General features: G+C 39.8%; 1 protein-coding gene across 2 annotated transcripts in view; it reads right to left on the bottom strand.

The window, feature by feature from the left end:
• Window positions 1-22,598, bottom strand: part of SCYL2 (SCY1 like pseudokinase 2) — a 64,402-nt gene that overhangs the window by 19,323 nt on the left and 22,481 nt on the right. For both annotated transcript variants that reach the window (XM_089694178.1, XM_089694187.1), the window contains exons 6-12: window positions 18,910-19,131; window positions 16,331-16,447; window positions 9,709-9,834; window positions 9,449-9,625; window positions 7,015-7,137; window positions 3,017-3,130; window positions 422-554 (exon numbers count right to left, since the gene is read on the bottom strand). In XM_089694178.1, the coding sequence (XP_089550304.1) occupies window positions 422-554; window positions 3,017-3,130; window positions 7,015-7,137; window positions 9,449-9,625; window positions 9,709-9,834; window positions 16,331-16,447; window positions 18,910-19,131 (1,012 nt within the window). The remainder of the gene's footprint in view (window positions 1-421; window positions 555-3,016; window positions 3,131-7,014; window positions 7,138-9,448; window positions 9,626-9,708; window positions 9,835-16,330; window positions 16,448-18,909; window positions 19,132-22,598) is intronic.

Below are 22,598 nucleotides of genomic sequence, written 5' to 3'. Positions count from 1 at the left end.
ACACCCCTCCCTTCACAGCCTTTCATTGGGAAGATTAGTAAGATGCTGTTTCTCCTTGCCCATCTCTCTGAGTTTCTTATGCAGCTGAGAACAGACGGTATGTGATCATTTAAAGAGGGTCTGTACAATGTTTTTTATATCTATACACAAATGTTTTGCCTTTTATTTCTATTTTAAATGGAATGGGTTGTTTTACAAGGTGAGGGTTTACAATTACCATTTCGTAAAGAACTGCCCATAGCTATCTTATCAATGTGAGAGTATCAGGACAGTTGCAATACCAACTCAATTGCAAGATGCTCCAGGGAACAAATATGCCACTCCACTAGCTATCATATATTCTGCAGAAAAATCTGAACATGATTATGTTTCTAAACTATGTGTGTAATAATACAATCTAATTACAAGGGATTATAATTACCCAAAATGCCCATAAGAACTGCAGGCTCCCTTGATGGAATTTGATGTAAGAAGGGCAGAATTTCATCTAGTACAAACCACTTATCCAGGTATTCTAAAATCTTCCCTAAGCACACCAGTGAATTTACACGAACCTGAGTAAAACACAGAAAAACATTTGATCATAAAGATACAAAGCAGGGTTTAAAGTGGTTGTAAATTGTTTAAGAATGTTAAAAGGTGAAAAAAACCTTTCACGGTCAGTTCCCCCTAAGCCCCTAAATACTTACCTGTGTCCGTGCCCAAGAGCAGCAGTGCTGCTCTCTCTCTCCTTACAGGACTCCGTTGGAACCATTGGCTGCCATTTCTGTCAATCAAATCCTGTGATGGAGCAGAGGGGGGGCCGAGACATACTGTGTGCATCAATTGACACACACAGCACAGCTTGGGATCAAGCCTGCACGTGTGCCACCATATGGAGAGACTATGGTGACAGAGAAGAGAAGGAGCAGAGAGTGCAGAGCACCCCGTAAAAGGTGGATTAGGGCTGCTCTGTGCTACCACCCACCTTCTAACTCCTATTCTAACTACCCTGTAGAAGGAAAATGCTTATACTTGCCTATTCTCAGAGTGCTCTGGTCTGGTCATGTCATCTCCCCAGTGGATGGCTTTAGGAGAGAGGAGACAACAGATAAAATGCCCGGGAGGTGACGTCAACCAGTCTCCGCTGAAGCCACTGCTGGGAGCTGATCACGTGACCGAACCAGAACACCGAGAATATGAAAGTATGAATATCCTTCTTCTACGGGGTAGTTAGAATATGAGTTAGGAGGGGGGTGGGAGCAATTATAAGCTTAGTTAGATTTAGCCTGGACTTCCAGTTTGACAAAATGGTGAACTCCATTTTGTGTCTCAGTGTACAGACAATGAGGAGGTAATCTTTTGGAAAAGGCACCTTTTGTTTTTAGGTAAGACAGATGACATTATTAACAAGTTTTCACCATCAGTGGTCCCTTGCCCTTGGTCATATTTGGCTATAAATGTAGTTGCTGAAAACAACCCCTTCTATGTCTGGCGCCAAAATCTTAGGGTCACTGAACTCGTGCAAATTGCCACTATGAACACAATAGATAGATTGCCTGTTTATTTCATTTTCAATATTTTTCTATTAGAAAGCTTTTGATATAGTTACAGAGTTATGTATTGGTTACATTTACCATTATTAGGTTTGCATAGCATAAAGATATGTATAAAGTGCTTCCCCAATAATTACAATTGCAGGTACACACATAGCTAGTCACACAGCTGTAAAAGCCAATCTGCCAGGCTGTGGAGGAGAGAGGCTATGAAACATAGGTGAATTACTCTTTCAAAAGTAATCTGGAATATGAGGGAAGCAGTGTGTATGCTGTACCATTCTTGTTCCTAGCTTTAACCCAACTGATCACACAATGGTTTGCCAGCATTTTGTTTTAGGAATCAAGAAGGAAGAGCTTTCCACCTGATATTTAACTTCTGCATTCAAACTCTTGGCTATGGTCTAACATTTGCAAGAAGGTGGTAAAATGGACCAAAGCAAACCATAAATTCCTTATTCTGTTTTCATTTAAATTCAAGGCTAAATCATCACCAAACTACCTTGGTCACTACAAAGTGAAATGGTGGTGTCACAGTCCCTTAATCCACAAGGGAGAATGTCACCAGCACACCGAGGATCACCAATATGGGACCAAAAGTTTTAATAAACGATCACATAGTTACAGCAAGGCAATGTTTCGGAGTCTCGCAGGACCCCTTCATCATCACATGCCTGATGAAGAGGTCCTGTGAGACTCCGAAACGTTGCCTTGTTGTAACTATGTGATCGTTTATTAAAACGTTTGGACCCATATTGGTGATCCTCGGTGTACTGGTGACATTCTCCCTCGCTGATTCTGTTGGGTTCCAGCCAACACACAGCCATTTTTAAATGCAGGAACGTGTGCATTTGGATTGTACACTTGCAGTCCCTTAATCCATTCTTTATAATGAAATAAACCCACAACTAGGAAGTCCACCAACAACAGAGAATTTGGTAAACTTTTGCCATGGTTCTTTCTCAAAGATATTCAAAGTTAGCATAAAAAATTTCCACTCCATAAGTTGTCGGCTAGAGAATATGCAACTTGTACTCTGCAGCTGAGAGCAAAGAACCTTTGTGACCAAGGCACATGAAGGTAATCACAATAGAGAACATGATTGGACAAGAAAAAAAACAAAAAAAAACATAAAACAATAAGATATCTTACAATAACTGAACTAGATAGTATACAAACTGCAATGCTGCAGCCTAATTATAAAGTATGCTAATACTATAACTATGTAATCAACGTTTCTAAGAGATTTAAGTGACCGTAAAGTAAGGTTAAAAAAGAAAAAAAAAATTATGTTCAAGTATGTACCGTTAACTTCAGAACATCAAACCTTTTAAAACTGTACATGTTAGCATTAATATGCACACAGAATATTTTGCAGTATCTCTCTAATATCAAAGCTAGTGAAATAGTATCTCAAGTAAATTGCGATTCATGCATATACATTTCCCAGACTGAATGAAGGATTTATTTTTTGTACTTACAGCGAGAGAAGAGGTTTGTAGACAAGCGGTCTTAATACGTGGTATCAAAGAATTTTTCATGGACGGATAATCTATGAGGTTTGCAAACGTAGGAATAATGTTTAGGCACAACTCCTAAAAACGAATGAGTGAATCATTTTAGTTTAACACTGAAACAACCATTTAATATCCACCCAAAATTAACCATCTAGCATTGAAGAGCTAAAGAGTAGTAACTTAAAATAATACTTCAGCACCATGATTGAAATATGACTTGTTTAATGAGCAATGGATATTCTCCATTTCTGGGAACAGAAGAATTTTCTGACACCTATTTGCAGGAAAAAATAAATACCAGAAAAAATAGTGGTAGTTCAGTGGGGAATCCTGTGATATTTGTGAACTGACCCAGTCTAGGACAAATCTCAATCCAGTATCTGTTTACATATTTGTAGACTAAATGATCTTCCTTTGTAAAAAAAAAAAAAAAAAAGAAAAAAAAAAGGGCACTGCAGCTGGTGAAAGAATAAAAACAGTCTTTATTGCACAACAGGCAACATAGCAATGCTACACATTTTAGACAAGGATGTCCTCTGTCATACTTTGAAAAAGGACACGGTGGTCCTATCTCAATTTTATTTTACCTGATGTGCAATAAAGACTGTTTTTATCCAGTGACCTGCTGGAGTGCTGTTGTACCTTTTTCCACGTTATCCTTAATCTAAGCACCTGGTATTTGGATTGTAGTGGAGACAGTGGAAGTGAGCTAGAGTTTGCTTTCTTGAACATTATCATCCTACCATGTTATTGGGTAAAAACAATTTTAGTGCATATAGTCCTAGACGTAAGTATGTGCATTTTAATATACATTTGTAAACAATATACGGTCTGAGATTAAAAATCCCATTTCAGTCTTTGCAGATCACACCAAGTTGTGCAGTGGAATAACGTCCTTACAGGATGTCTCCAACTTACAAGAGGACCTCAATGCACTGTTTAATTGGGCAACTATGTGGCAAATGAGGGTTAATGTTGATAAATGTAAGGTTATGCACTTGGGGGCTAAGAATATGCATGCATCATACATAGTAGGGGGGGTACAACTGGGGGAATCAATGGTGGAGAAGGATCTGGGGGTTCAGGTAGATCACAAGCTTAATAATGGCATGTAAAGCAAGCAAAATCCTCTCTTGTATTAAAAGAGGTATAGACTCCAGAGAGAGAGATATCATATTACCCCGGTACAAATCATTAGTAAGACCTCATCTCAAATATGCAGTTCAGTTTTGGGCACCAATTCACAAAAAGAACACTGGGGAACTGGAGAGAAGTGCAGAGAAGGGCAACCAAACTGATACGAGGCATGGAGGAGCTCAGCTATGAGGAAAGATTAGAGGAACTGAATTTATTCTCTCTTGAGAAGAGGAGATTAAGGGGGGATATGATCAACATGTATAAATACATCAGTGGTTCATATAGTGAACTCGGTGTAGAGTTATTCACCCTGAGGTCATCACAGAGGACAAGGGGGCACTCTTTACGTCTGGAGGAAAAGAAATTTAATCTCCAAACATGGAAAGGCTTCTTCACAGTGAGAGCTGTGAAAATGTGGAATAGACTCCCTCAAGAGTTGGTTCTGGCCAGCTCAGTGGATTGCTTTAACAAAGGCCTGGATTCTTTCTTAGATACACAGAATATAACTGGATACTAACATTTATAGGTAAATTGATCCAGGGAATATTCAATTGCCTCTCGGAAGAGGAAGACATTTTTTTCCCTGCAGGAGCAAATTGGATCATGCTTTGCTGGGTTTTTTGCCTTCCTCTGGATCAACTGCGGGTATAGGATAACTTTTTTTTTTTTTTTTTTTTAATGGTTGAACTGGATGGACTTTTGTCTTTTTTCAGCCAGACTATGCAACTATGCCAATAAAAAAATGCAAATCATGTAATGAAGCAATAAAGCTCTATCCACACTATCACATACTGTATGTAGGAAGTTATTTACTTATTTTGCAAAAACACAATGGGGACGATATATGAAGCATATCAACCAGTGAGAATTCTTGTTCTGTTATTGTCCTATTTAACCCAAGAATGGAAGTTGTTTATTTGCTCTGGATAACACAAGATTTTATCCTGTTACATACAGTCAGGTCCATAAATATTGGGACATCAACACAATTCTAACATTTTTGGCTCTATACACCACCACAATAGATTTGAAATGAAACAAACAAGATGTGCTTTAACTGCAGACTGTCAGCTTTAATTTGAGGGTATTTACATCCAAATCAGGTGAACAGTGTAGGAATTACAACAGTTTGCATATGTGCCTCCCACTTCTTAAGGGACCAAAAGTAATGGGACAGAATAATAATCATAAATCAAACTTTCACTTTTTAATACTTGGTTGCAAATCCTTTGCAGTCAATTACAGCCTGAAGTGTGGAACGCATAGACATCACCAGACGCTGGGTTTCATCCCTAGTGATGCTCTGCCAGGCCTCTACTGCAACTGTCTTCAGTTCCTGCTTGTTCTTGGGGCATTTTCCCTTCAGTTTTGTCTTCAGCAAGTGAAATGCTCAATCGGATTAAGGTCAGGTGATTGACTTGGCCATTGCAGAACATTCCACTTCTTTCCCTTAAAAAACTCTTTGGTTGCTTTTGCAGTCTGCTTTGGGTCATTGTCCATCTGCACTGTGAAGCGTCCAATGAGTTGTGAAGCATTTGGCTGAATATGAGCCGATAATATTCCCGAAACACTTCACAATTCATCCGGCTGCTTTTGTCAGCAGTCACATCATCAATAAATACAAGAGAACCAGTTCCATTGGCAGCCATACATGCCCACGCCATGACACTACCACCACCATGCTTCACTGATGAGGTGGTATGCTTAGGATCATGAGCAGTTCCTTTCCTTCTCCATACTCTTCTCTTCCCATCACTCTGGTACAAGTTGATCTTGGTCTCATCTGTCCATAGGATGTTGTTCCAGAACTGTGAAGACTTTTTTACATGTCGTTTGGAAAACTCTAATCTGGCCTTCCTCACTAATGGTTTCCATCTTGTGGTGAACCCTCTGTATTCACTCTGGTGAAGTCTTCTCTTGATTGGTGACTTTGACACACATACACCTACCTCCTGGAGAGTGTTCTTGATCTGGCCAACTGTTGTGAAGGGTGTTTTCTTCACCAGGGAAAGAATTCTTCGGTCATCCACCACAGTTGTTTTCCGTGGTCTTCCGGGTCTTTTGGTGTTGCTGAGCTCACTGGTGCATTCCTTCTTTTTAAGAATGTTCCAAACAGTTGTTTTGGCCACGCCTAATGTTTTTGCTATCTCTCTGATGGGTTTGTTTTGTTTTTTCAGCCTAATGATGGCTCACTTCACTGATAGTGACAGCTCTTTGGATCTCATCTTGAGAGTTGACAGCAACAGATTCCAAATGCAAATAGCACACTTGAAATGAACTCTGGACCTTTTATCTGCTCATTGTAATTGGGATAATGAGGGAATAACACACACCTGGCCATGGAACAGCTGAGAAGACAATTGTCCCATTACTTTTGGTCCATTAACAAGTGGGAGGCACATATGCAAACTGTTGTAATTCCTACACCGTTCACCTGATTTGGATGTAAACACCCTCAAATTAAAGCTGACAGTCTGGAGTTAAAGCGCATCTTGTTTGTTTCATTTCAAATCCATTGTGGTTGTGTATAGAGCCAAAAATGTTAGAATTGTGTCCATGTCCCAATATTTATGGACCTGACTGTACATCATACGTCTTGCCCACTGTGTCCTGCTTTGGCTATTGTTGAATCTGTAGTCATTTTCTCTCTCTCGCAAAAGAAAATAAAGAGGATGTAGCCCAGAAAAACCAATGCCGCAATAAAAACGTAAGAAAATAAGACTGATTTACTGATCTAGGCAAAATCACACTTCATTAAACCATCATGTAGGAGCGCAGTAATTACTGTCACAGAGCCAGCAACAGGACAGACACAGCTGACATACCTGAATCTGAATTGATGGTGCCTCCAGCGCCCGGTACACCATGGGTAACACACTGTTCTTTATTTCATCTGCTGGAGTTTTGGTGAGAAGGAGATCCATTTTTTGCAGAAATATTAGAAGTATCTAAACAAATACACACTGCATTAATACTGACACTCTAGAAAGACAAATCTAGTAAAACAAATAGAACTCAATAGTATTAACTCACCATGTTGCTAGCCTGACAGCATGCAAAATAAGACAATGCATTTTTTAAATGAAATCAATTTAAGGTCACAAATGAGCTATTAGCATGAAAAGAAAAGACTTTAAAAAAATAAAAGAAATATTTTGTGCACTTAATCTAGGATGATGGCTCTATTTTCACACCAAGTTCAGTTTTTCATAATGTATTAGCTGCCATATTTATGAAGAGCAACCAAGAGAGAATGACAAAAACAAAATAAATCAAAATTAACCAGATATATGTTTATTGTAAAGTAGGAAGAATAGTTGCCGATAAGGGGACTATTACTTGAGTATTTCCTCACGCACACAGAGTGTTTTTGCAGCTACTTTTAAGGGCGTCAGGCATTTGTTTTTTTTTTTTGTTTTTTTTACTGCTTCCAAATGGCCATCTATGTTATCCTATATGTCCATGCACACACAGACTTTTAGAAGCCTTTAGTAGCAGTGGCGTTCACCAGAAAGAAAAAAATCCAGGGCCAGTGTATCCAGGAGAAGCAACATTTTGGCAGAAAAAACACCTGATGTGGCTAAACGCATCTAAACATCCCTAAGCGTGTTTAGCGCTTGAGCGTTAATTTCAATAGCCAGATTAAATTATCATTCTGGCCACTGAAATGAATTAATGTACAAGTGTATGATGCTTGTAAATGTGCTTAAATGCTTGTAAAAGCATTTGATACTTTTACAAGCGTCAGGAATTTTTTCTGCAAAAATGCTGCTGTCGGGAGGACAGCTTCTAGGCGAGTTTCTTTTTAACCTCCTGTGTGCATGAGGCCTCAAACACAGTAAGACCTATCTCTTTTTCTTCTTCTATCTTCTTTATATTGTAAAGCATTGTGAAAAATGTTGTATAAATGCTGTATAATAATATGGAGCAAAGCATATTTATTCTCCACCACATCTGACAATAAAAAAAGGGATATGAACAATATTACTAAGAAGGACAATTTTGTTCACACCATATCTGCTAAGCTGTGTTTTTCTGCACACCATCACACATGCATGGTGTGAACAGAGACACAGAAAACAATTGTTGTTTTCTACATTCTCTGTTAGTACCAGAAAAACTCAGCTCAACAGACATGGTGTGAACAAGCCCTAAAGCAGTCATTATGTACCAGTACTAATCCAGGACCTGTATACGTAATGAGTAAAAAAAAGCTGCATACAGGCACATTTATATTTACAACGTATTCACAAACACACACATTTTAAAGATTCAAGACACATTCAAATAATTATTTACATTACAGTATATGTAAAGCTTTTTGTTTTGAATAGTGTAGTCAAGAGTTAAAACTTCAACTTTTTTTTTTTTTAATCTCTGCCATTGGGGTGATTATTCTTCACTTCCTGTCCCCACTGGAAGACTTGTCAGTGGACAAAATAGGATTCCTCCTGCACTCCAGGACCCAGGCCGGTGGTGAGTAGGTGAAATCAAACCCAAACGAAACGACCACCAGAGCATGAAAGGTCGTGCAGCTCCAAAACAAGGCTGGGGAAGCCCGAACAATACTGCAAAGTGAAAAACAACAAGAAGCGCACCAACCTTGCGTATTACCTCAGTAACCAAAATTTATTAGTAAAGGAATGGTACTCACAAACAGCGAATAAAAACAGGCAGAGCTCTGAGGAAGAAGGTACGACCTTCGAAACGCGTCAGTGTACTGAGTGTCTACCCCCATGATGGGATTCGCACTGGCCTCTTGTCTCTGAAGTCCCTTGGAGGACTTACATGCCTGTTTTTATTCACTGTTTGTGAGTACCATTCCTTTACTAATAAATTTTGGTTACTGAGGTAATGCGCAAGGTTGGTGCGCTTCTTGTTTTTTTTTTTCACTTTGCAGTTTTTTTCACTTTGCAGACTTGTCAGTGGAACAGGGAAAGTCTTCCAGTGGGGACAGGAAGTGAAGAATAATCACCCCAATGGCAGAGATAAAAAAAAAAAAAAAAAAAATCGGAGTTCAAAATTTTCTTTTCCCTTGTCATCTCTAACGACAATGGTCACAGGGCAAAGAGAGGCTAAAACTGCCCAGCAGAAACCCAAACTGTAATAAAAACCTGACAGGAGTTCCAACTCTGCCCCACTCTATTCAAAACATAAAAAATGGCTGCAGATACACTTTAAGCTGATCACATACATATTTCGTTGTTTTCCTTGTTCTTTAAAACTGCTACTGTAAATTAGATGCAAAACAAAACACACCTGTACAGGTTCGTGCTGCTTGAAGACAGGGCCCAGATCTGGTAGGATAAGTTTGGTAAACTCCTCCTTGGTGCACTCCTCTGCTATAAGCAGAACATTGGGCAACACAAATGGAACCATATCTGGGTTCACAAATTCCGAAGTCAGTGCTGGCAATATACGTTGTACAACAACTCGCTGAAAAAAAAATGAAAAAAAACTTGTTTTAAGCTGAATTTTACATACATTGCTATATTGATGGATTTTTTTTCTGTACAAACCTTTGGCAGCTTTGGAAGAACTTTTGGTAACCCTTTGAAAAACTGGGACTTCTGGAGATTATCCCGTTGAAAAAGGGAATCAAAATACTGCAGTGTCACAGCACCAACATCATCAAAAAATGGAATCTAAAGAATAGCAAACAAAGAAGGACTTTAATACCGAGATTACACATAAATTATGAAGAAAGCATGTCCTTCTATAGTGTGTACATGTCTCAATCCAGAGCACTAAGTGTCATTTCTGTCTGCTGCTTTGTTCCTCTGTTATCATCATGAGTCACATCTGACAAGTTTTCCTGACACCAAGAGAAAAAAAGGTGACGGGAAGGATCTGCAGCACACAGCCTGTGATTGGTAACCTCAGCGCTGTTCCTGTGTACTGTGTGAAGAGGGTGTGTCCCTTCCCTTCAATCAGCTGTCAGAGCTCTCCTTCCTGAGCTATACAGTGTGTAACTTCAGCTCTCTGCCCCCTTTTTTTCTGACAGCTCAGACAGCTTTATAAATTCTAGACTTTGAATGGATGTAGAGGAGACTGCGGATAAACAGGTACAGGGAGGATCTGTTTCATCTCTACATTAAACAGTAGCTGATAACAGTGGTTATAGCCTTTACATATGTCTCCTATAATTTATTGAGCAGCTTGGTTATAGCCTTTACATATGTCTCCTATAGTCTATTGAGCAGCTGTGATTATAGCCTTTACATATGTCTCCTATAGTCTATTGAGAAGCTGTGGTTATAACCTTTACACATGTCTCCTATGGTCTATTGAGCAGCTGTGGTTAGAGCCTATACATATGTCTCCTATGGTCTATTGAGCAGCTGTGGTTATACCCTATACATATGTCTCCTATGGTCTATTGAGCAGCTGTGGTTATACCCTATACATATGTCTCCTATGGTCTATTGAGCAGCTGTGGTTATAGCCTATACATATGTCTCCTATGGTCTAATGGGCAGCTGTGGTTATACCCTATACATATGTCTCCTATGGTCTATTGAGCAGCTGTGGTTATACCCTATACATATGTCTCCTATGGTCTAATGGGCAGCTGTGGTTATAGCCTATACATATGTCTCCTATGGTCTATTGGGCAGCTGTGGTTATACCCTATACATATGTCTCCTATGGTCTATTGAGCAGCTGTGGTTATACCCTATACATATGTCTCCTATGGTCTATTGAGCAGCTGTGGTTATACCCTATACATATGTCTCCTATGGTCTAATGGGCAGCTGTGGTTATAGCCTATACATATGTCTCCTATGGTCTATTGGGCAGCTGTGGTTATACCCTATACATATGTCTCCTATGGTCTATTGAGCAGATGTGGTTATACCCTATACATATGTCTCCTATGGTCTATTGAGCAGCTGTGGTTATACCCTATACATATGTCTCCTATGGTCTATTGAGAAGCTGTGGTTATAGCCTATACATATGTCTCCTATGGTCTATTGAGCAGCTGTGGTTATAGCCTTTACATAGGTCTCCTATGGTCTATTGAGCAGCTGTGGTTATACCCTATACATATGTCTCCTATGGTCTATTGAGCAGCTGTGGTTATAGCCTTTACATATGTCTCCTATGGTCTATTGAGCAGCTGTGGTTATACCCTATACATATGTCTCCTATGGTCTAATGGGCAGCTGTGGTTATAGCCTATACATATGTCTCCTATGGTCTATTGGGCAGCTGTGGTTATACCCTATACATATGTCTCCTATGGTCTATTGAGCAGCTGTGGTTATACCCTATACATATGTCTCCTATGGTCTATTGAGCAGCTGTGGTTATAGCCTATACATATGTCTCCTATGGTCTAATGGGCAGCTGTGGTTATACCCTATACATATGTCTCCTATGGTCTATTGAGCAGCTGTGGTTATACCCTATACATATGTCTCCTATGGTCTAATGGGCAGCTGTGGTTATAGCCTATACATATGTCTCCTATGGTCTATTGGGCAGCTGTGGTTATACCCTATACATATGTCTCCTATGGTCTATTGAGCAGCTGTGGTTATACCCTATACATATGTCTCCTATGGTCTATTGAGCAGCTGTGGTTATACCCTATACATATGTCTCCTATGGTCTAATGGGCAGCTGTGGTTATAGCCTATACATATGTCTCCTATGGTCTATTGAGCAGCTGTGGTTATACCCTATACATATGTCTCCTATGGTCTATTGAGCAGCTGTGGTTATAACCTTTACACATGTCTCCTATGGTCTATTGAGCAGCTGTGGTTATAGCCTATACATATGTCTCCTATGGTCTATTGAGCAGCAGTGGTTATACCCTATACATATGTCTCCTATGGTCTATTGAGCAGCTGTGGTTATAGCCTATACATATGTCTCCTATGGTCTAATGGGCAGCTGTGGTTATACCCTATACATATATGTCTCCTATGGTCTATTGAGCAGCTGTGGTTATACCCTATACATATGTCTCCTATGGTCTAATGGGCAGCTGTGGTTATAGCCTATACATATGTCTCCTATGGTCTATTGGGCAGCTGTGGTTATACCCTATACATATGTCTCCTATGGTCTATTGAGCAGCTGTGGTTATACCCTATACATATGTCTCCTATGGTCTATTGAGCAGCTGTGGTTATACCCTATACATATGTCTCCTATGGTCTAATGGGCAGCTGTGGTTATAGCCTATACATATGTCTCCTATGGTCTATTGGGCAGCTGTGGTTATACCCTATACATATGTCTCCTATGGTCTATTGAGCAGCTGTGGTTATACCCTATACATATGTCTCCTATGGTCTATTGAGAAGCTGTGGTTATAGCCTATACATATGTCTCCTATGGTCTATTTAGCAGCTGTGGTTATAGCCTTTACATATGTCTCCTATGGTCTATTGAGCAGCTGTGGTTATACCCTATACATATGTCTCCTATGGTCTATTGGGCAGCTGTGGTTATACCCTATACATATGTCTCCTATGGTCTAATGGGCAGCTGTGGTTATAGCCTATACATATGTCTCCTATGGTCTATTGGGCAGCTGTGGTTATACCCTTTACATATGTCTCCTATGGTCTATTGAGCAGCTGTGGTTATAGCCTATACATATGTCTCCTATGGTCTATTGAGGAGCTGTGGTTATACCCTATACATATGTCTCCTATGGTCTATTGAGCAGCTGTGGTTATAGCCTTTACATATGTCTCCTATGGTCTATTGAGCAGCTGTGGTTATACCCTATACATATGTCTCCTATGGTCTAATGGGCAGCTGTGGTTATAGCCTATACATATGTCTCCTATGGTCTATTGGGCAGCTGTGGTTATACCCTATACATATGTCTCCTATGGTCTATTGAGCAGCTGTGGTTATACCCTATACATATGTCTCCTATGGTCTATTGAGCAGCTGTGGTTATAGCCTATACATATGTCTCCTATGGTCTAATGGGCAGCTGTGGTTATACCCTATACATATGTCTCCTATGGTCTATTGAGCAGCTGTGGTTATACCCTATAAATATGTCTCCTATGGTCTAATGGGCAGCTGTGGTTATAGCCTATACATATGTCTCCTATGGTCTATTGGGCAGCTGTGGTTATACCCTATACATATGTCTCCTATGGTCTATTGAGCAGCTGTGGTTATACCCTATACATATGTCTCCTATGGTCTATTGAGCAGCTGTGGTTATACCCTATACATATGTCTCCTATGGTCTAATGGGCAGCTGTGGTTATAGCCTATACATATGTCTCCTATGGTCTATTGGGCAGCTGTGGTTATACCCTATACATATGTCTCCTATGGTCTATTGAGCAGATGTGGTTATACCCTATACATATGTCTCCTATGGTCTATTGAGCAGCTGTGGTTATACCCTATACATATGTCTCCTATGGTCTATTGAGAAGCTGTGGTTATAGCCTATACATATGTCTCCTATGGTCTATTGAGCAGCTGTGGTTATAGCCTTTACATATGTCTCCTATGGTCTATTGAGCAGCTGTGGTTATACCCTATACATATGTCTCCTATGGTCTATTGGGCAGCTGTGGTTATACCCTATACATATGTCTCCTATGGTCTAATGGGCAGCTGTGGTTATAGCCTATACATATGTCTCCTATGGTCTATTGGGCAGCTGTGGTTATACCCTTTACATATGTCTCCTATGGTCTATTGAGCAGCTGTGGTTATAGCCTATACATATGTCTCCTATGGTCTATTGAGCAGCTGTGGTTATACCCTATACATATGTCTCCTATGGTCTATTGAGCAGCTGTGGTTATAGCCTTTACATATGTCTCCTATGGTCTATTGAGCAGCTGTGGTTATACCCTATACATATGTCTCCTATGGTCTAATGGGCAGCTGTGGTTATAGCCTATACATATGTCTCCTATGGTCTATTGGGCAGCTGTGGTTATACCCTATACATATGTCTCCTATGGTCTATTGAGCAGCTGTGGTTATACCCTATACATATGTCTCCTATGGTCTATTGGGCAGCTGTGGTTATACCCTATACATATGTCTCCTATGGTCTATTGAGCAGCTGTGGTTATACCCTATACATATGTCTCCTATGGTCTATTGAGCAGCTGTGGTTATACCCTATACATATGTCTCCTATGGTCTATTGTGCAGCTGTGGTTATACCCTATACATATGTCTCCTATGGTCTATTGAGCAGCTGTGGTTATACCCTATACATATGTCTCCTATGGTCTATTGGGCAGCTGTGGTTATACCCTATACATATGTCTCCTATGGTCTATTGAGCAGCTGTGGTTATACCCTATACATATGTCTCCTATGGTCTATTGAGCAGCTGTGGTTATAGCCTTTACAAGCTACAAAACCTTATTTTGGTTACCAATGCCCAAGAGGTTGTTCATTTCTTTGTTTCATCTCTGTGTATCACCTGGGGCCAGTCACTTAACTGAATATATGTAAGGGTTTACAACCACTTGTCTACCAGGCACTTTACCCCCTACCTACCCAAGCCAATTTCCACCCAGGTCATTTTGAATGACAATTTGAATGGTCATGCAACCCTGTACCCATATGAAATTTTTATCATTTTTTTCACACAAATAGAGATTTCTTTTGGTGGTAATTAATCACCACTGGGGTTTTAATTTTTTGTATTCTGCTACATTTCTTTTGTGAAAATAACCCAAATCAGCGTTTATTTTTTAACTGGTAGGAAAGTTAGAGTCCACAATGGTATATATCTAAAAATCGATAAATCCTGATGTACTCATGGTCTCTCATTTCTTGAGGCCCAAAAACACCACGACAGTACAAATACCCCCCAAATGACCACTTTTCAGAAAGTAGTCTGTGATATTTAGTAAGAGGTATGGCAAGTTTTTGAAGTTGTAATTTTTTGTCATAATTTTGTGAAAAATGATGAAAAAATATTTTTCACAATGCAGTACAAATGTCATCATATAACTGGTGTGGTGGCGATCAGGGACACTGACTGACAGTATGTAAAAAAAAAAAAAAAAGAAAAACTTTTTTAAAAATCTTTTATTACTTTTTAGGATTTCTTTTTCTACTCCTGTGACCAGAGCAATATAATATTACCATAGTAACATTGTACTACTTTGGGCAAGTGATCAGGATTTTTTTTTTTATTTTTACATTGTGATTGCTTATACCAAAAAATGTAATTGGTATAAGCAAGCATTGTTACTGAATGAAACGGATTCATTTCAGTAGTTTTTGTTGTAACCTGCTGTGATTGACCACAGCTGATCACATGCAAAAGATGGGCTGTGATTGGCCCAGTCTGTACAGGTGATCACTGTGACCAATCACAACTAGCAGCACAGTTATAAGCAATGAATGGCATGAAAGGAAGCCATTAATTGTTTACATCTGTCATGTGATCTGCTGTGATTGGTCACAGTATCACATGACACTGGCAGCGGGCCGGTGTAGTGATCCGTCACCGGCCGTGTCCAGTGGTGACAAATTGCGCTGGAGAACGGCCCGTAGGACGCGCTCGAGGCGTCATCCTGGGAGGACATCAAATAAAGCCCTCCTAGGATAATAGGGCTCGACTTGTCATCTTACAATAGGCCAAGTGGGAAGGAGTTAATGTATACGTATAGTCTTATACAATGAACCTAACGTCAAACATCTTTATGTACCAGGATTAACCTAGAGTAATAAATGAGAGCCACAGAAACAGCTCACAACAGATAAAGGCAAGTCTCACCTCACAGCTCTTTCACAGTCAAGGTGAGAATGTCTGCAGAAATTGTGTTTTTAGGCAATGTTGCTGACTAACTTCCAGAACAGATGGTTCATAAAATAAGGCATTTGCTTGTGCTTTTAAAAATAGAAATACTTTAATAGAATGTGGGTACAGTTATCACTGGAATATCTTATGATTTATTTGATGCCTATCAGATTATTACTACTGGTTCACCTACAAATAATGCCAGCATCAGCAGTGTATAAATATGCACGCTCAGCTAACAGATCATTCAGATGGTCAGATCTTTCAGAATGTCTACTAGAAGATATTCACATGCATCTTTGGTACAGTTGATCCTAAACACTGACAATGTTGCAACAGAGGATATCAGACTCAATGTAAACTGTACTCACTTTTGTCATTTGATCAGCATCAGGTCTAACAGCGGGGGTTACATTTAGAAGAAGTTTCAGGTGTTCCCGGACTTCTTCTGGGATATTCACCAGGATGTTTGGACTTAAATGACTCAGCTGAATTAAAAAAAAAAAAAAAAAAACACAAGAAAAAGACAAAATAGTGAAAAGGCACGGTTTTGTTACCATGAACTTTATGTTTCATGAACAGGTAGGTGCTATGGCCCAGAGATAATCCCCACAGAGATGGAATGCTGATGAGGATTGTTATAGTCAGAACTCGTCTTCCCGAATAATACATTTTATAGAGTAAAAGGTGCATTATAAAATGGCTTATGCGTATCAGCAATAAGCCTTAGTCATAGCCACTATGGTTATGTCATTAAGTTTATTATTCAGGAAGACGAGTGCTGGCTATACCAACCCTCATCATTCAGCTTTCTGTTTCACCATGAATCAGTGTCAGATGTACACCTTAGCTGTCAATATTTTGGCAAGCATGGAAAGTAATGACATAAGAAAGCCAATTCATAGTACAGGTAAAAAAAAATGTTTGTCCAAATGCGACCTGTAAACGCACACCGAACAGAAAGTGTACTTACTACCGGGCAACTACTTGGAAATGCAACCCATCACAAAAATCTTTGTGAACAAATGTATACATTACATGTGCTGAACACATGATCTGTAGTTAACATTGTCAACATTACTTTCATATAGCACACAGATTGCTTTCTTAAACATTTTCCAGTAACTTATGTTGCAGTTAGACAATTAAAGTATAACTAAAGGCAAAACTTTTCTTTTAGTTTTTGATAGTATGGTGAGGGATTACAACACCTGTCAGTCATTTATTGCTGCCTGTGCCTCTGTTAGGGAGATTCACCCTATTTGTCCTGTTTCCACAGAGGGTGAAAGAAAATCCCAAATATTTGGCTGTCACCAGAACAGGAATAGAGGGGAAATCTTTCAGTTGGGACACTAGCTCTGGTAACAACCAGGGATTCCCCTAATTTGTATAGATTTCCTCCCACTTCCTGATTTGGCTATGGGACAGATAGTAGGGATGCACCGATATATCAGCTGCTGAAAATTATTGGCCGTAAATAGCATTATTGGCATTTTGCCGATAGGAAAAAAAAGTGCTGATAATGTAATGCTGAATCCGGTAGACGTCACAGCAAAATCGTGTCCGACAGACTTCAATGCAAAATCGCGTCCCATGAACTCCAAAGCAAAATCACGTCCCACAGACTTCAGTGCAAAATCGCATCCCTTTGACTTCAAATGCAAAAACGCCAGCCACATAAAATAAAAAAAAAACAAAAAAAAAATATTATCTGTTTCAGTTTACAGCCAAGTGTACCCTGAATTTTCTGTTTCGGCTCCAGAGTTTTCACTTCGATGCACCACTAACAGGAAGTAAAGTGAAATCTCCCCAATACGACCCAGATGCCAATAAAAACCTGACAAGAGTTATAACTATCCCTTTACTCTAACCAAAATGGAAAAAAACGTTTTGCATATAATTCTAGTTATAGTTCTTTTTTAAACACTACAGGTGTATTAGAATTGTCAATCAGCTAAATACTTAGCTGAAACAAATATATGTTTACGGTTTTATCTCTAAATGATCTGTAATTCCACACTGTACAGCCATGCAGGAAGCACATGCAGTTCCTAACTAAACAATTCAAATACCTGGTTCAGCTTTCTATTACCTCTCTGCCTCCTCACTGGACAATGAATCAGCACCATCACTTGTCTAGTAGGAGCTGGTCTAGCAGTAAAGCTGACCCATGAAATAGTAGAGTTCAACCAAAAGGTTTGGCAGAAGTGTCTTTATCACAAGAGAACCTATCCAAAATTACAAATACTTTTGCAGGTAAAAAGGTAACTACTTACACTCAAGAAACAAAAAAAAAAAATGTGTGTTTTCAGTGGGATAACCTTTCAAATACAGATGATCCGCTAAGTTTTTAACGGGTATCAATGTATGATGAAAAGTATTCTGAAGTTATTTTCCTTTAATACTGGCAAATCCACTTTAAAGTTGAACTCTGGGTACAATAACTTTCATTTAAATATATCCAATAGCCACAAAGGCTATAAATCCAATTTGTGTGCACCAAATGCCTTTGTAAACTCAGATATTGTGTTGTAAAGTAGCGGTGACATCATCACTGTGCTGTACATAGCTTGTTCAGAGAGCAGAACTGTGAGAGGAGCTGAGCAGGTTCCATCCACAACAGGCGACCTGCTGAAAACTACAGGAGGGGATGGTATAAAACCAGTCACTCTGCACAAAGATGAAAAAGCAGCAGTGACTGGTCTCTATTACAGAAAGCTCCTGGACAGAGTCAAAATTTCATGTTCAATTACTGCCCACATCTGGAAGAAATACGTAAAGCACACCAAGATTCATGTAAGACTATACAGGCCTCTATATTTAGACAATATTTGCTTATTATGGAGTTTGGCTTAAACAAAAATAGCATAACTTGCGCCATGATTTCAAAGTCAAAAACAACAAAATGAGTAAAAAGTACGTATCCAAGTATAAAGAATGCAGGAAGTACCTGGTCCAGCTGTCTACTAAAGCTTTTGTAAATATCTTGTTTGTTGATTTCAAAGATGGCTTTGCCTTTGTTATATACCGCATGTACAACAATGCCAAGTGAGTACATGTCACTGGCAGGGTCACAGCTTACTGACAATATGTATTCTGGTGCCAAATATTCTGGATTCGGTAAACACAATGGCGGTAAGTTGGGATCCCATTCTTTACACAAGAACTTGGTCTAGGAAAAATTACAAAATAAGCGGTATAAAAACGTTGCATCACTGAGACATTTTTAAGACATCTTAGTCTGTATGAGGTTTGTAGATTGAGCTCACGATAATATCTATTAAGCCGAAGCAGAGCCCACTATAAAAAGCACATCAGCCTTGGGTGGAATATGGAACACTGTATAAAACTCAGCATTTTTCTACATCTTTTGCGAATGTTGGAGTTCTTTCTCCTTTGTAACCATTAACCACTTCAAGTCCGGACACTTTTACCCCCTTCCTGTCCAGGCCAATTTTCAGCGCTATCAAACTTTGAATGACAATTGCGCGGTCATGCAACACTGTACCCATATGAATTTTTTAGCATTTTTTTGAGACAGATAAAGCTTTAATTTTGGTGGTATTTATTCACCACTGGGATTTTTATTTTTTTTGCTATATAAATGAAAAAAATCCAAAAATTTTGAAAAGAAGTGTTTTTCTTATAAAATTTTGAAAATAAATAATCTTTCTTCATAAATCTTGGCCAAAATTTATTCAGTTATCTTTTTAGAGAAAAAAAAAAAAACCCAAATTAGTTTTGTTTTTTTGTTTTTTACATACGGTCACCCTAGCAGTATGTGACACTGTACTACTTATGGGGGGTGATTAAGATTTTTTTTTTTTTTTTTTTTTTTTTACACCGATTGCTTTTACACCCATAAAGGCTGGAAAAGCAATCATTTCTCCTTCTCTCTGGCTGAATTCTTGCAGCCATTGAGAAATACTGTGTGAGCGGTGATTGGTCACAGCTTGTCATATGGTACAAGACTGTTGTGAATAGCCTTGTACCATGTGACCTCTGTGATCATTCACAGATTTCACACGTAGTAAGCAATGATGTCGGAAGTGATATCTTGCTTACTACTCTGCATGTGATCACTGATTGGCCAATCAGTGATCACATGATTGGGACCTCACACAGATGTCCCGTATGACGATCTGTGTTCCACTGTGTCCGGAGGACACAGCGGGCACCGGATCGCGGTGCTGCGCACTCCCAGGGGGCATGGAAACCGTTTATAAACAGCCACCACCCCTGCACTGCCACCATCTTGCCGTGTATATACAACGGCCGGACGGGAGGTGGTTAAAGCACAAATGCAGCCAAATCTTTCCTTTTAGTTTTATATAGAGCTGAGGGGATTAGAACCCCTGACATGGTTTTATTGCTGTCTGCCCCTGTGTATTTGTCCTGTTTATCATTATCACTGAAAGTAAGAGTGATAGAAAATCCTACATTTATAGTTATTACCAAACAGGAAAAGAGGGGAAATCTTCCAATGGGGACATTAGTTCTGGTAATAATCTGGGATTTCCTCTCAATTCATGTTTTGCAAGGAGTGAAGGAAAATCAACTCAATGGGATATAGATGGCAAAAAAGTAACCTGACAGGGGCTATATACCTCCCTTTCCCCTATGCAGAATGAGAAAAAAAAATAAGTTTTGGCTTTAGTTCTATTTTAAGTGTCATTTATCCCCAATAGGTTATTTATTCCTACATAAAATTCATTAAGGGGAGATATGAAACCTTTCAGCACCTTAAAGGTTGCAATGGTGAAATAAGTGCACTTTACTTTTACATGCTAAAGGATACGAAATCTTATTTTCTTCTTTTAAAATGCATTAAGATGCCTCTTCCGACGTCCCCCTTTGGGTACCTAATTTTGCCCCTATCGCAACGTCGACGCTTCTATGGCTTCCCCCTGCCCTGCGCCCTATGGCACTGAGTCCGATGTTACTTCATTGCTTACAAGTCTGGGACTCGGTACGTTACTCTGGTGGCCTTATGTCACCTTTTTTGCCTTTGCTCCCAATTATTAACAACCCTCTTTTCCCACCGGGTTTATATTATCCGGGGGCGTTTTCTTGGTGGGTGACTAATGGTTTTTCGCAGGTGCGACACTTTTTGATTTCTCGGTCCTTTCCCACCTGCAACTCTCTTCGGGATCGCGGAATGTCCCCCCAGTGGAATTCTTTCGATACCTTCAATTGCGACACTGGCTGCTTTCGTTGTGGAGCACTTCTGTTTTCCCGTACCAGAAATCTGCCTTTGAACAGCTTTGCCAACAGCGTCCGGGCGCTCCGGGCCTTATATCCCTTCTTTATGCAGCTCTGAACAGACGCTCATTGCATAATTCTCTTTCATATGTTGTTCAGTGGGAGCGTGATCTGGGAGTGGCTGTGGATCCGGAGGACTGGAATAAGGCCTGGTCATTCATAGCTAAATGCTCATTTAATATGACCACACTGGAGGCAGCCTATAAGGTATTGTTTCGGTGGTATTGGGTTCCGGCTCGGTTGGCCCGGGCTAACCCTGCCTGTAGTGATCAATGTTTTCGGGGTTGTGGCCATCGTGGAGATGTCTTGCCTATCTGGTGGTCATGCCCGAGACTGTTTCGCTTTTGGTCTCGTGTGTTTGCCTCCTTTTCACCTTGTTCCATCTCTCCATATGCCGGGATGCCCGGTATGCCTTGCTTCATTGCCCCATACCGGGCCTCTTGGCTCACCAGCAGAAGTTGGCTTCTTATTAGTTTCCATCGGCCACTAGAACAATTGCTCAGGCCTGGAAGAGTCCGTTTGTCCCTCTTCAGGGGGTGCGGGATCGTATGACTACTATGATGCTCAAACGAACAGATGTCGAGTATCCGCAATGACTCCCAATGTAAATTTTGGAAAATATGGGAGCCGTGGTTGCAATATGCCTTTCCCACACTCCCCCCGGCTAGCCTGGGGATGTAATGGCGTTCAATACTGGCGCTCTTGGACCCCTGCTTTTTGCCCCCCCTTTTTTTTTCCCTCTTTCTCTCTCTCTCTGTTTTTGGTGTGACTGGAAAGCTGCCTTTAGTTGTTAGAGTCAGTTGCATTAATGTTTTGTACCTTATGTGCCATTGATAGCCCCTGCGTGGGCGTACATTTTGCCCTGTTGGCGTTAGAGCACTGTTTTTCTTTTTTTTATTTTATTTTGCATTTTTTTTTTCTGTGCAATTGATAGCCCCTGTGTGGGCGTGTTTTATTGCCTCTGTTTTAAAATGTTTAAAAATTAATAAAAACCATTGGAATAAAAAAAAAATGCATTAAGATTATACAACCAAAAGAACTAAAGCGGAGTAGGCTAAAACGCGTCAACTGTCACTGTATTTCTGACTTTTGCACTGTTGTTTTCTACAATAAACAAGATATTAAGAGCAGCAATGGTAGTGCGGATCACTTACATGGTTTAATGGTACAGCTGCATGACTGAGGATTGGGCACCCGTGAGCTCTGCCAAAGTTGAATAGATTGGGTAGTAGCACTAAATATTTCTACTTTATACAACCAAAAGAAAGCCTTGTTTGTCATGAAACAATCTATATCTCACTTCTGGTTCATAAGTAACATCAAAGTTAGTGCCAAATTAATAGGCCCGTAGCTGAAATGTGAAAATGGCTCAGGAAC

This window comes from Staurois parvus, unplaced genomic scaffold, assembly GCF_062004578.1.
Source record: "Staurois parvus isolate SC_StPar_1 unplaced genomic scaffold, SC_StPar_1.0 ptg000025l, whole genome shotgun sequence".
NCBI classification, from domain to species: domain Eukaryota; kingdom Metazoa; phylum Chordata; class Amphibia; order Anura; family Ranidae; genus Staurois; species Staurois parvus.
The sequence above is the reverse complement of the archived record's forward strand: the minus strand, read 5'-3'. Positions and strand labels throughout refer to the sequence as shown.